General features: G+C 53.8%; 1 protein-coding gene across 2 annotated transcripts in view; it reads right to left on the reverse strand.

The window, feature by feature from the left end:
- Positions 1-1,007: 1,007 nt before the first annotated feature.
- The window catches only part of BCL7A (BAF chromatin remodeling complex subunit BCL7A), a 31,527-nt gene continuing 20,149 nt past the window's right edge, over positions 1,008-12,385 (reverse strand). Inside the window, exons 5-6 of one of the 2 annotated variants that reach the window (XM_045457135.1) lie at positions 8,158-8,279; positions 1,008-4,037 (exon numbers count right to left, since the gene is read on the reverse strand). In XM_045457135.1, coding sequence (XP_045313091.1) covers positions 3,966-4,037; positions 8,158-8,279 — 194 coding nt within the window. In that variant the 3' untranslated portion in view covers positions 1,008-3,965. Of the gene's footprint in view, positions 4,038-8,094; positions 8,280-12,385 lie in introns of both variants that reach the window. The other variant, XM_045457134.1, reaches the window with a different exon arrangement.

Genomic DNA, 12,385 nt, shown 5'->3' on the forward strand with positions numbered 1-12,385 from the left:
CTCCACAGACGGACAGGAAACGGCAAGACACAGAGAAGCCAAGAGAGTCACAGAGAGAGCGAGCGTATGACTGAGAAACAGATCTGGGGGGGAGAGGGGTGGAGAGAAGGGTGGCGGATCCACAGGGACAAGTCTGGAAGGGACGGAGCTTCATCCAGGACGGAGACGCGGACACGCGGGGAAGACAGAAAAGGAGAGCGCAAAAGGGTGCCAACTGAAGCATATTTTTGGTTGAGCAAACAAAGTCCCTATGATTTCTGTTTTGTCAAGCCGAACTTTATCAGGAGTTCAGGAGTCTCTTTCGCTGAGCAATCAATCCCGGGAAAAACACTAGAACACGGTAAAAAAAAAAAAAAGGGGGTGGGAGGGAGAGGCAGACAAAACAGAGAACATTTGCCTCCAGGTGGGTTGGCACCGGCAGGCCTCACTAAAACAATAATCCCATCCCTGCCCTCCCTGCTGGCAGATCAGCCTCGGCCAGGTTTCAGGTGGAAGAGGAGATGGTGAGACAGGCCAGAGAAAAGGAAACCATGGAGGGAGACTCCAGGGAGGGAGTCTGAGCTGCCAGGGAGAGAAGCGCCCCAAACGCCAGGAGGGGAAAGGGCCCCGGGAAGGTTCTGCCTCCGGCCTGGCCGCGGGTCACTTAAGCCAAGACAAAGTTGCGATCCACGTCCGGGCCGACTCCTCAGAGTGCCTGCCACAGCCTCGCAAAGTCGAGGACCAGGGCCTTTCCGTGGGGGCCCTGCCCGGCTATGCGACTGTTTCTGTGTCCTCGCCTCAGCAAGGAGGTCCGTCAGCCCTGTGTCCAGTGTCCAGCTGGTGCTTAACGGTGGCAGCTAACGTGACCCTGGGAGGCAACAGTCCCTGCGTGCAAGGAGCTTAGTGCCCTGCACAAAGTCAGGGCCACACAGTCGTGCACGAGAGGCCAGAGCAGCTGGCGAGGGGCCCCCTCGCCATCCATCAGATTTTACCCTTTATTACGATGCTAGAAAGCCACATGGTGTGCGTGATTTGAATTTTTTTTTATTTTCTGAAATGGAACCATTGTACATTGTACAAACCATATCTACTGATGGAATAAATAAGTGAAAAATTATACTGCTGTACAACACGCCAAAAAGAAAGAAAAAAAAAAACGTAAGAGGAAAAAAAAAATTAGGTAACTGTGAAAAAAGGTCTTTATACCTCTAACCAGGTCCTTGGCGATAATGAACATTCCAAACCATGACATCGTTTGTAATGAGAGGTCACCACCCTATAGATCGGTCAACTGCCCTCCAGGTTCTGGGTGTAAAAGTGCCAGCACTTTGTGGAATGTGTAGCCGAAGCCTCCCCGACTTCGTGTGTGGCGGGGAGTAAGGTTGCCCTGGGAGCCCTTTAGGCCACAGGGCCTGGTGTCCGCGGAAGGCATCTGCTGAGGACCCCCGCCCCTGGCTCGGTCGGCTGAAAGGTCTTAGATTCTGTGGTGGGAGGAGGGCGAGGGGCGCAGGGTGGGTGGGCAACAGTGGCTCCGAGGAGCGGACCGCGTCGGGGAAGGAAGCACGTGTGGATTTTTGCAGTCTAACGATGCCGCGCGGGAGGCCTTCCCGGCCAGCGATGCGTGCGGGGCCACTGGCGCTCTGCCTGGCGTGGCCGCGGCGGGGCCGGGTGGGTCCCCGGCCACGGGCCCCTTCCTACCTTCATCAGGCACTTCAGAGAAAAACTAATGACAGCCTCGGTATCGTGGATGTGGTCTCCGTCCTCACCCGCGTGGACTCCCCTTGCCCGTCCAGAGAGGGCACCGCAACCGGAAGGCGCCCAGGGGACCCCGGCCGACTTGCCGTTCCTGTGGATGCGCGTGTGGGTCTCCTCCGGCTGTCTTGCTCCTAACCTCTCATTTCCCAAAAAAGAAAGGAGACAAATCTCCAAATTCACCTTTCATCAAAATGGAGTTTTGCCGCAAAGAAACAAAGTTAAGTTACTCTAGCTCTAGAGGATCTGGAGGTAAAGCCGCCTTGAGAGATGCTGAGAGGTAACGCAGAACACAGTTCTCCACAGAACTGACTGCCTGAGGGGCAAAATTGAGAAGGATTTTTTTTTTTTTTAAGACAGAAACCTTTCGGCATTTCGAACTTCAACATTAAGATTCTCAAAGTTTGTTGTGTTTTTTTTTGTTTTGTTTTGTTTTGTTTTTTCCCTTATTTCAGGAGACATTTTTGCATGAGGTATTTGAAATTCAGGAACATTTTGATTCTTCTTGAAGTGCAGGAAATAGATTGGCTCCCTTAAAAAAAAAAGTAAGAGCCTCACCCTCAGAAACTTAGAAACTGGAATCTGGCAGACACTTCCCATGGTGGTCAGGAGAGAGATCCACACGTCAAAGGTGGTACCTGAATATATGCACCAATCAGCAAAACAAAAACGAAAACAAAAAAACCACAAAACAACAACAAAATAACCCCCCCTCAACCCTCCCACCCCCTCACACAACTCAAAGGAAGTTGAACTCCAGTGCAGTAAAGAAAGCTCAGGAAAAGGGTTAAGGTCCGAGGAGTCCATCTAGGAATTAAGAGCAAACCAGGCCTCAGAACCAAACGATCAGGCGGTTTGTCCACGGGGGGCACCGCCGTTTGAGTGAGAGGAAGCTGTCCCGGCACAGGCACAGGACGGAGGCCAGGGGATGGGGGCTCAATCACCCCTTTCTGGAGGAGCATAGAGCTTTCTGCTCCCCGGTGCCTTGTTTCTGGCCTTTGAGGCCCAATCATCAGTGTCTGCTCCCCAGTGGGGACCATCAGCGCATCCTGGGAGCGAGAGGCGATGGACTGTTGTTGGCTCTGAAGAGTCAGGAACGCTTTGCCATCTCCCCTCCCCCCCTGGGGGGTGTGGGGGGGGGGGAGCCCAGAGGAGCCGGGGAGGCGGAGGGCAGCAGGTTACTGTGGATTTGAAATCCAGGCAACACGCTAGGAGAGAAAGTTCAGCACCGGCTACTCTTGCCATCTGCTCCCAGCCTCCTCAGCCCCTTCATCGTCCTAAGGAGACGATCCTGCAGTCAGCCACAGAAGCCATGTCGTCTTCGGAGGTGTGGGAGAAAGCGGTATGGTGGGGATAGAGGGTGGAAGTGCCAGAACAATCTAAGGGTTCCGTGTATCCGTCTGGGCCACGGTGGGCTTGGAAACACCGGCCTCAGATGCCCCGAGGAAGTGAGAGCACATCCAGTGGCCCGCCCTCGGGGACAGTGCCCCGGGGACAGTGCCCCGACGACGACATCGAGACTCCTCGGACCTTGGACCCAGGCCCCAGGGCGTGCTCAACACCCTCCCTCCGCACCTGCAAATCAGGTGGCCAAGGAGGTCCTGCTCTTCCGAGGCCTCAGTTTCCCCTCCTCCCTGCCTGCTCCGCTCCAGCTGAAGTCCCGGGTCAGGGAGGGGAGAGATGTTGAGGACGGTGGCACCGGCTGCCTGGACAAAACCGAGGGCACTTTGCAAAGGGAGATGCAAAACAACCGGGAAAACATGCCAGAGGTCACCTCAAGGGCACAAGGCACAAAAAAAGAAAGCGGAAGGAATCGGCTGAACAGTGAAATGCCCCGACGAAAACCGATTTCCTGATCGGCACCACCCTCAAATATAGCTTATATCGTTAAATAGAGAAGTGGGGGGTGGCGGAGAGGGGAACGAAACAATACAGCAGCAACACAAATGTAATCTTGGCTTCAGAGACAGTGTGCAGACCCTCCTGAGTGCTGTCGACTCCGCCTTCCCAAGGACGGTCCCTTCGAGACTCAAGTGTTTTGCTTCACAGCAGAAAGTTCTTCAGTGTCTGAGAAGTTACGCTGTTCTGGGTTTTCTTGGATTTGCACTTGGTAAACTTGGAAAGTTAGTAGTTCTGTCTGCACCCGAGAGGAATCGCTCGGGGGAAGTTGTTCTAGAATTCAGCCTGCAGATGGCTCTCCCGTGGAACGTGGACAGCAGGACTGAACGTAGTGTCTACATCTCTTCAGAGTTCTGTTGCGAGGCCTCCAGTTTCAGCTTCTTAGAGGGTGGGACTCCTTCCAAGTCCTTGGGGAAGAAGAAGGGAGAACAGAGGTTAACAGCCAGGGGGGCAGTTTCGGCCAGCCGTGGGGTAGAAGGTCAGCCCAGGAGGAAACTGAGGCCCACCCCCTGTGGTTCCAGCCTGAGGTTCTGGCCCTGTGCTCTGTGCTCACCAAGCCCCGCGTCACCTGGGTCCCCCGTCCCTGCCACGGTGGCTTCCCTGTGGGTCTTCAAGCATACCGTCACCCACGACCGTTACCACACTGCCCCCTGGGCCTCTAAAGCTTCTCTGTCCCCTTCACCACACAGGCCGGGGGAGGGTTTCCCCATTATCAGCCCTCCAATCTATAATTAATCGCTACGGTAATCATTTGTACACAAGTCCCAAGGGCACCTCTCCAAGCTCGAAGAAGGCCTGGTCCAACCTTGCCGTATGGACAATGGCTCCTCCAGAGCTCCACTCAGGTGCCTGGCCTGGGCACACACTCAGCGTTTGTTGAATGCACTTGTGCGTTTTTCTGGGGAAAAGGCCCATAGCTGTGACCGAACTCTTAGATCCCATGACCCAAAAAAGGTTCAGCACTCATTCTCCCACCCTGACTTTCCCATTCAGGCATCGCCAACCTGGCCCATCACCCGAGACCAGCTGTTGACCTTATCCACCTCGACTGCACCCCCGTGTCCGTCCAGGATACCACACCTGCCCGGGATAAAGCTGACGGTAGCCAGGAGGCCTCGTCTGCTCGCCCTGTGCCCACACCCCCCCCCCACGTACTAGCAAGTATCACCAACTCCATCTCCAAATACCCCTGGGCCTGCCCACCTCTCCCCGCTGCCTGCTGCCCCATCCATTGTCCTCACCACCATCACCTGCCCAGAGAAAGCAGCATCCTGTTCCGAGATCTCCCTGTGCAGCCTTCGCCAACGTCTAACCAATCCCAAAATAGAAATCACACACAGAACATAAAACCTGCCGACGCTTTCCCACTGACTTCAGAGCAAAATCCCAACTCCTTATCAGGCTGAGAGGGCTCAGCGGCCAGCCCAGGCCTACCTCTGTGCCTCGCCTCGCTGTGTTCTTCCTTGTCTACTAGGCCCCGGCTCCCCTGGCCCCCCTTTTGTTCCTCAGGCTCATCCCTGTCTCCAGGCCCAGGCACCTTTGGTTTCTCTGCCCAGAAAGCCTGCCCTATTTTCCCATCCTTCAAATTCCCGCTCAAAGCCCCTTTCTCTGCCCATGCCAGCCCGAAGAACCCTCCGCTGTCAGGCCTCCTTGTTCTGGTTCTCCTGAAGCACGTGTTGGGACCTCGTATTCCTCCTGTGCCTGCTGTATTCCAGCTGTGTCTTCCTCCCCGGCCCCATCGTGAGCCCCAGAAGGGCAGGAGGGACCCCGTCTCTGGCTCACCCTGGGTCTCTAGTATCTGGTCGAGAGCCTAGCCCACAGCAGGTGCCCAACAAATGTCCCATTGAGGTCCTAGACCTTGATGCAGGCTGTGTATGAGTTTCTTTAAAAAAAAATTTTTTTTGGGGGCGCCTGGGTGGCGCAGTCGGTTAAGCGTCCGACTTCAGCCAGGTCACGATCTCGCGGTCCGTGAGTTCGAGCCCCGCGTCAGGCTCTGGGCTGATGGCTCAGAGCCTGGAGCCTGTTTCTGATTCTGTGTCTCCCTCTCTCTCTGCCCCTCCCCCCGTTCATGCTCTGTCTCTCTCTGTCCCAAAAAAATAAATAAAAATTGAAAAAAAAAAATTTAAAAAAAAAAAAAAATTTTTTTTTAATGTTTGATTATTTTTGAGAGAGACAGAGCATGAGCAGGGGAGGGGCAGAGAGAGAGGGAGACACTGTATCCAAAGCAGGCTCCAGGCTCTGAGCGGTCAGCACAGAATCTGATGTGGGGCTGGAACCCATGAACCGTGAGATCATGACCTGAGCCAAGCTGGACACTTAAATGATTGAGCCACCCAGGCACCCCATCTTTTTATTTTATTTTTTTTAGTATTTCTTTTTGAGAGAGAAAGAGTGCACAAGCAGGGGAGGGGCAGAGAGAGGGGGACAGAGGATCCAACGCAGGTTCCATGCTGACAGCACAGAGCCCAACGTGGGGCTCAAACTTGTAAACTGCGAGATCATGACCTGAGCCGAAGTCGGACACTCGACCGACTGAGCCAGCCAGGAGACTGTGGGTGTGAGTTTCCTGTGGCAGACCCTGACAGCAGGTGTCGCAGGGAGGCAGAAAGAACCCCTCCATCTGTGTTCTCCCTTGTTCTCATTATGAAAGCGATAAACGCCCGATAAAGACAGAACAGCAGAAAGCAGGTACTGTGCCTTCCGAGGATGGTGGGTCCCGCTCGGGAGAAGGCCTTTGGTTCTGCAGAGCACCTGGGTGCGGGGGCAGCATGTGAGTTTGGGAGGGGAGCCTGGAGGGAGGTGAGCTGCTGTACAGGGCACAGGAGAGAAGGAGAGAGGGAAGAGGGAAGGAGTAAAAGAGGAGCCACGAATTCAGGACAGTTGAGCCGGCAGAAGAGCCGAGTAAGTCCTCCTCATGGGGGAGGAAGGGAGGGTTTTTTGTTTGTTTGTTTTTGTTTTTGACACAGGAATGGCCACGTTTCAACGTCAAGTTGTTTTGCTTAGCTGTGATGCATTCTGCACCTTGCTCACAAGCCTCGGAGCTCTGTGAGCGAGCGTCTGTCTGTGTGTGCGTGACAACAGCAGACGAGGCCCCGTTTCAGGTCTGGGTCCCCTGGAAACGGGAGTGGAGGTGGGGGGGGGCATGTTAGAACAGGAGACCCCTGTACCATTCAGACATCTGCAGGGGAGGGGAGCACGAGATGCCCCCCAGGGTATGGATCAAAGTTTCAAGCTGGTCTTTCCTCCACTGAGTTCAGGAGGCCAGGAGATCCCAGCTGACATCCTGGTTCTACAAACTGTACACGGGGCTTTGATTTTTATTTTTAATCAAATGGGCTCATGCTATGCCTGAGGTTCTGTGTCTTGCTTTTCTCATTTCATGTTGTGAGGGTACTTCTTTATTGACGGTCTGTACCTGGGTCAACCACACTCTTTTTAACAGCTATGTACCAGTCTGTTCTATCCGTGACCCCAGGATTAATTTAACCAGTCCCCTTTGACAAACTTAGGTTGTGGCTGATTTCCTGCCACTGCAAACACATCTTCTATCAACACTCCCTCTGTTTCTGGGCAGAATACTCTGGAGGAGTATTCTGTAGGAGGAGGGGGCTGCAGATCCAAAGGGGCACTTCCTCTTGGGGGGACAGCCTGGCTTAAGGCTCTGCAAAGTGCAGACCATGTCCCGCACACCCTGCCTCTTCCAGTCTTTTGGCTACTGCTCCTTGTCAGTGTCTCCCAAGGTCCTGGCAGATAGTTTTATTCGTTGGCGTTTTGACACCCCTGAGTCCCCAACTCATCTTAGGTGAGCACAGTGGGCTGACGGTGAAAAATCACAACGGTGGCTTCCGAGGCATTCCTGTGTCCAGTGTCACAATGAGTGTGTTAACCCACATTCTCTCATCTCATCTGCGCCCTGGTCCCAAGACAGTCCTGTGACTCCATTTTGGCAGCTGCAGACAATGAGGCTCAGTCATGCTAAGTGAAGGAGTTGGCGGATTTGAACCCAGGATGTTTGCTCCTATCCACCGGCCACCTGCTTCTGCACTGTCTGATTCACACCAGATGCACACAAACGGCGATGACCCAGATCGGGGTCCAAGCAAGGTGGGGGAGGGGGTGTGGTCAGTTGCAAAATGCTAAAGGATGATTCACCTGGCATTTAGGATTCTGCAGACTTACCGTCCCAGCTCTCAAGGAAGCTAACTTTGGGTCACGAGAGCAGGCAGGGCCTTTGTGGACCCGAGTAAACAAAGTGATAAGGCTAAGGCTGGGTTACAGGATGCTTCCTCCTTCTACACCCTGTAACCCGAGGACTGGGCCCACGTGTCTCTTTCTGCAAGACACCCAGGGTGCCCAGGGCGGATCACAGGATGCTCACGAATCCTGCTCAATGAATGCAGGAAAGTTCCGATCTTCCAAGGAGAAAACAAAAAAACAAAATAACAAAAACGCCTTTCAACGTACCCCCGACACCCCAACGGGCTCCCGGCCGATCTGGCTGCCCCTCTGAGGCCTCGATCGAGGTACCTGAGAGATTGCGGACGCCTCTGCAGCTAGACCCGCGTCTCCAGATGGCTGCCGTTCTACTTTCTCTGAACTGTTCATCGAGTTTTCCATTGAGGACTGTGAATTCTGCTCGTCAGAAGCATCTGAGGGAAAAGCAAAATGACAGAAGCTGTTTTCAGACACGTGAGATGCGGAGCCAGATGGACCAATTACTAAAAATACCTGGAACAGGGTAGTTTTGTGGCCAGGCAGTCTGTCAGTGCTGCAGTGAGCTGTGGGGAAGGGGGGCTGGGAAACCTCTTAGTTTTTTTGTGAGGTGGTTTTAACCTGCGAGGTCACAGGCTGGCCCTGGGGCCTCCAACCCTCGCCTGCACTCCCACCACCTGCCGCGTGCCCAGAGAGGACATCTTAGGGATGCTACCGGCTTTGTGCCGCGTGCACCTGGCGCCCTCTGGTGGGCACAATGCGCTGCAACCGTCATGGCTGCTGACTCCTCCCTCCTGCGTTACAGAGCCTGCGTTCTCCACCTGGGGAGACCACGGAGGTAACTGTCTTTGCAGACATTTCTCTTAATCACATGGGTATTTTCCTGACCGTAAGAGCAAGGACTGATCATTGCGAGAAACGGCAAATACAGAAAAAAAAAAAAAAGTTAAAATCAGTGATTATCTCACACCACCCACAACCACCAACCCACTAACATTTCAGAGGATTTATTTCCTAACATTTCAGAGGATTTATTTTCATCTCTCCAGATGTTTTCCCCCTACATGCATATAATTCTCTGCTCTCCCCAAATAGAGATCACACAGAATTTTAGAAAAAATTTTCACATCTTGAAAAATTCTCTAAATACAAGAGTGCACAAAATGGCCGCACAGCTTCTCCCAAGCCATCACTGATTTATAGATTCTGTTTTGCCAATTATTTGGGCTATTTCTTATGCATCAGTCTCCCTGCTCCCCACCCTCCCTGCCACGTTCCTTCAGCCGTAGCTGGCTGCATGTGGCAGTGCGGCTGTGGAAGAAGAGACAGCAGTGTTTGTACCTGAAGCTTATTTTGGGTACCGAGCAGCCGAGCTCACGGGGGGAACAGCAACATCCTGCCCAGGGCCCCATTCTGCTTGCACTCAAGGCCCCAACAACATATGTCACCCTGATTTTTCTAAAGTGCACTAGAACACTCAAGAATGCTTGCTTTTCTGGGGTTTCTGAGGCAGAAAAGAAAAAAAATCCAGGCTTAAGTTTTTTGTTGTTGTTGTTGTTGTTGTTTTTAAGTTTATTTTGGGAGAGACAGAGAAGGGAAGGGGCAGAAAGAGAGGGAGAGAGAGAATCCCAAGCAGACTCCGCATTGTGAGTACAGAGCCCGATGTGGGGCTCGAACTCACACACCGTGAGATCATGACCTGAGCCGAAACCAAGAGTCGGACGCTTAACCTGCTGAGCCACCCAGGCGCCCCTAGACCTAGGTTTTAAAGCGAGCCAGGCAATATGGAGACGTGAAGCAAAGTCAGCAGCTCTCCTTGGCCTGAAGCTGCAGGGGAGCAGAGGGCTGGGCTGGGGCCGGAAGGAGGCGTAAGACCTTTTTCCCCAGGGGGCTGACCTCCCGGCACGTCCATCCCGGATGAGCGGGATGTACGCAAACCAGCGGCCGCAAACCAGCGGCCCTGATAGCTCGAGGTCAGCACTGGGACGCCAGCCGCCTGGCCGGGGCCACAGGGAGGCTCAGGGGTCCACTTCTCCAGGGCTGCATGCTGCCTACAAACTGGTGTGTGGGAGGACACAGCGTGGAGAGATAAGGCCTAAGTTCCAACAGCGCCTCTGCCACTTGATTCCTCTGGACCCCATAAAAAGCACGGTTGGCAAGAGCCACCCTGTCGAGTCACCGTGAAGACTAAATGGAATGACAGAGAAAGCACTCAAGTAGCGAAATAACCTGGGGTGGAGGTGGGGTGTAACTGAGGGATTAGCTAGGGCATAGACCCAGACTCCCCATAAACCTGACAGTTCTTTGATACTTTGCTCTACTCTTCTTTAAAAAAATATTTACCGATTGGGGCACCTGGGTGGCTCGGTTGGCTGAGCATCCGACTCTTGATTTCTCACGGTTTGTGGGTTTGAGCCCCATGTCAGGCTCTGTGCTAATGGTGCAGAGATGGGATTCTCAGTCTCCCTCTCTTTCTGCCCCTCCCCTGCTCACGCTCACTCACTCTATCAAAATAAGTAAGTAAATAAATGACAAGAAAGCAAGAAAGCAAGAAAAAGAAAAGCAAGCAAGCAGATTGACAGGGGCACCTGGGTGGCTCAGTTGGTTGAACATCTGACTCTTGATTTTGGCTCAGGTCATGATCGCAGGGTCATGGGATCGAGCCCCATGTTGGGCTCCGTGCTGAGCATGGAACCTGCTTGGGATTCTCATTCTCTCTTTCCCCCTCTGTCCCTCTCCCCCACTGGAGTTCTATCTGTCTCTTTCTCTCAAAAAAAGAAGAGAGAGAGAGAGAGAGAGAGAGAGGGAGAGAGAGAGAGAGAAAGAAAGAAAGAAAGAAAGAAAGAAAGAAAGAAAGAAAGAAAGAAAGAAAGACAGACAGACAGACAAGAAAGGAAAAGAAAAAGAAAGCAGATTGGTAGTTGCCATGGGTTAGGGCCGGGGGGAAGGGGAAGTGAGTTTATGGACACAGAGTTTCCTTTTGGGGTGACAGAAATGTTTGGAACTGGTCAGAGTTGAATTTCATCTCCATTTTTTAAAAAAGGAAAAAAGGTCTCTGCTGATGTTATATTCTATTTCATAATACGTGTTTGCTTTAGCAAATACCATCAATTGTTATTGTCCTCTAGCCTGCAGACCGGACAAGGAGGTTCAGAAATCATGGCCAGTCACCCAGTCATGCTGAGCCCCTGCCGGGCCTGAGAGCTCGCGGAGCACTCTAGGGCTCGGTGCAGCGCTGGTGCTGGAACTCACCCAGGGGAAATTATTTTCCTAGGGCCTAAATTTAGTCCAGTGAGTTTGGACATTATGTCATTCCCTGAGCTCACTCAGCAGTAAACAAGTTCAAAGCAAGGTCAACAGCTGGCGACCAACCTGCCCTGTCCTGCAGGCAGCGTGCACCCACCTGGGAGGCCTCCAGGCCTTTCCCACGGGGGCTCCCCCAGCTGTGGCGCCCCCCCACCCCACCCCGGGCGATGCTGCGCAACTGTGCATGCCCAGTGGCCCGGGGTCGCCAGAAGAGGACCCTGGTGTGGTTTCCTGGACCAGGAAGGCTTTGGTGGCAGTGGGGGGAGGGGTGGGTAGTGGTAAGTTACCAAAATGTGGCAATCGTGGAAGCTACAGCCCAAGAAGCGATTCCTGAAGTAGAGCTTTAACCGGCCTTCAGGGAAAGGAGCTGCAGATCCCAGACGTGGGAGGGACGCGGGAGAAAGCAGGCAGGACAGGGCGCACGTGGGCATCACCTCCCCTCGCTCACCAGGCCCCTCCTACACAGCGGGCTCCGACCCTTTGCTTCCCTTCCTGCCCCGTTCCTTGTGGGGACCTGACGGGGGAGGCAAGTTTTACTGGTCTCATGTCAGCCCAGCTGTGACCAGCGCGTCCCATCCCTGGGCCCGGCCCCTGGTTCCACCGCCCTCTGCCTGCAGAGCCACAGGGAGCCCCAGAAGGCACTGGGGGCCTCTGTAGGGACAAGGGGATGCCCACCCGAAAGGCCCGCGTCAAGCTTCCTACGATGGTGGCTCTCGACTGAAGACGATTTTGCCCCTCACGCGAGGGGGGGCGTTTGGCAGGGTCTGGAAACATCTTTGGTGTCACAACCAGGGGTGAGGGAAAGCCAGGGATGCTCCTCAACATCCCGCCACACACAGAACGGCCCCACAGCAAAGACTCATCTGGCCCCAAGTGCCACCAGTGCTGACGCTGAGAAACGCTGCCCAGCCACTGCCTCTCTGGAGGAAACTGTGGGATCCGGCCAAATTTTAAATGCCCGTACCTCTGACTGAATACACAGTCCGCGATCCTTCAGCTCCATCACACCTGAGCACAGACGCAAAGATGTGTGGACAAGACTCCACGCAGGACCGTGTACGGAAAACACAACACATCGCCCCCCCACCCCCACCCGAAACAACCCAAATGACCATCGATACGGGGACTATTTAAATGAATTAGGACAGGGGCGCCTGGGTGGCTCGGTCGTTTAAGCGTCTGACTTCGGCTCAGGTCATGATCTCACGGTCCGTGGGTTCGAGCCCCGCGTCAGGCT

This window comes from Leopardus geoffroyi, chromosome D3 (genome assembly GCF_018350155.1).
Source record: "Leopardus geoffroyi isolate Oge1 chromosome D3, O.geoffroyi_Oge1_pat1.0, whole genome shotgun sequence".
Classification (NCBI taxonomy): domain Eukaryota; kingdom Metazoa; phylum Chordata; class Mammalia; order Carnivora; family Felidae; genus Leopardus; species Leopardus geoffroyi.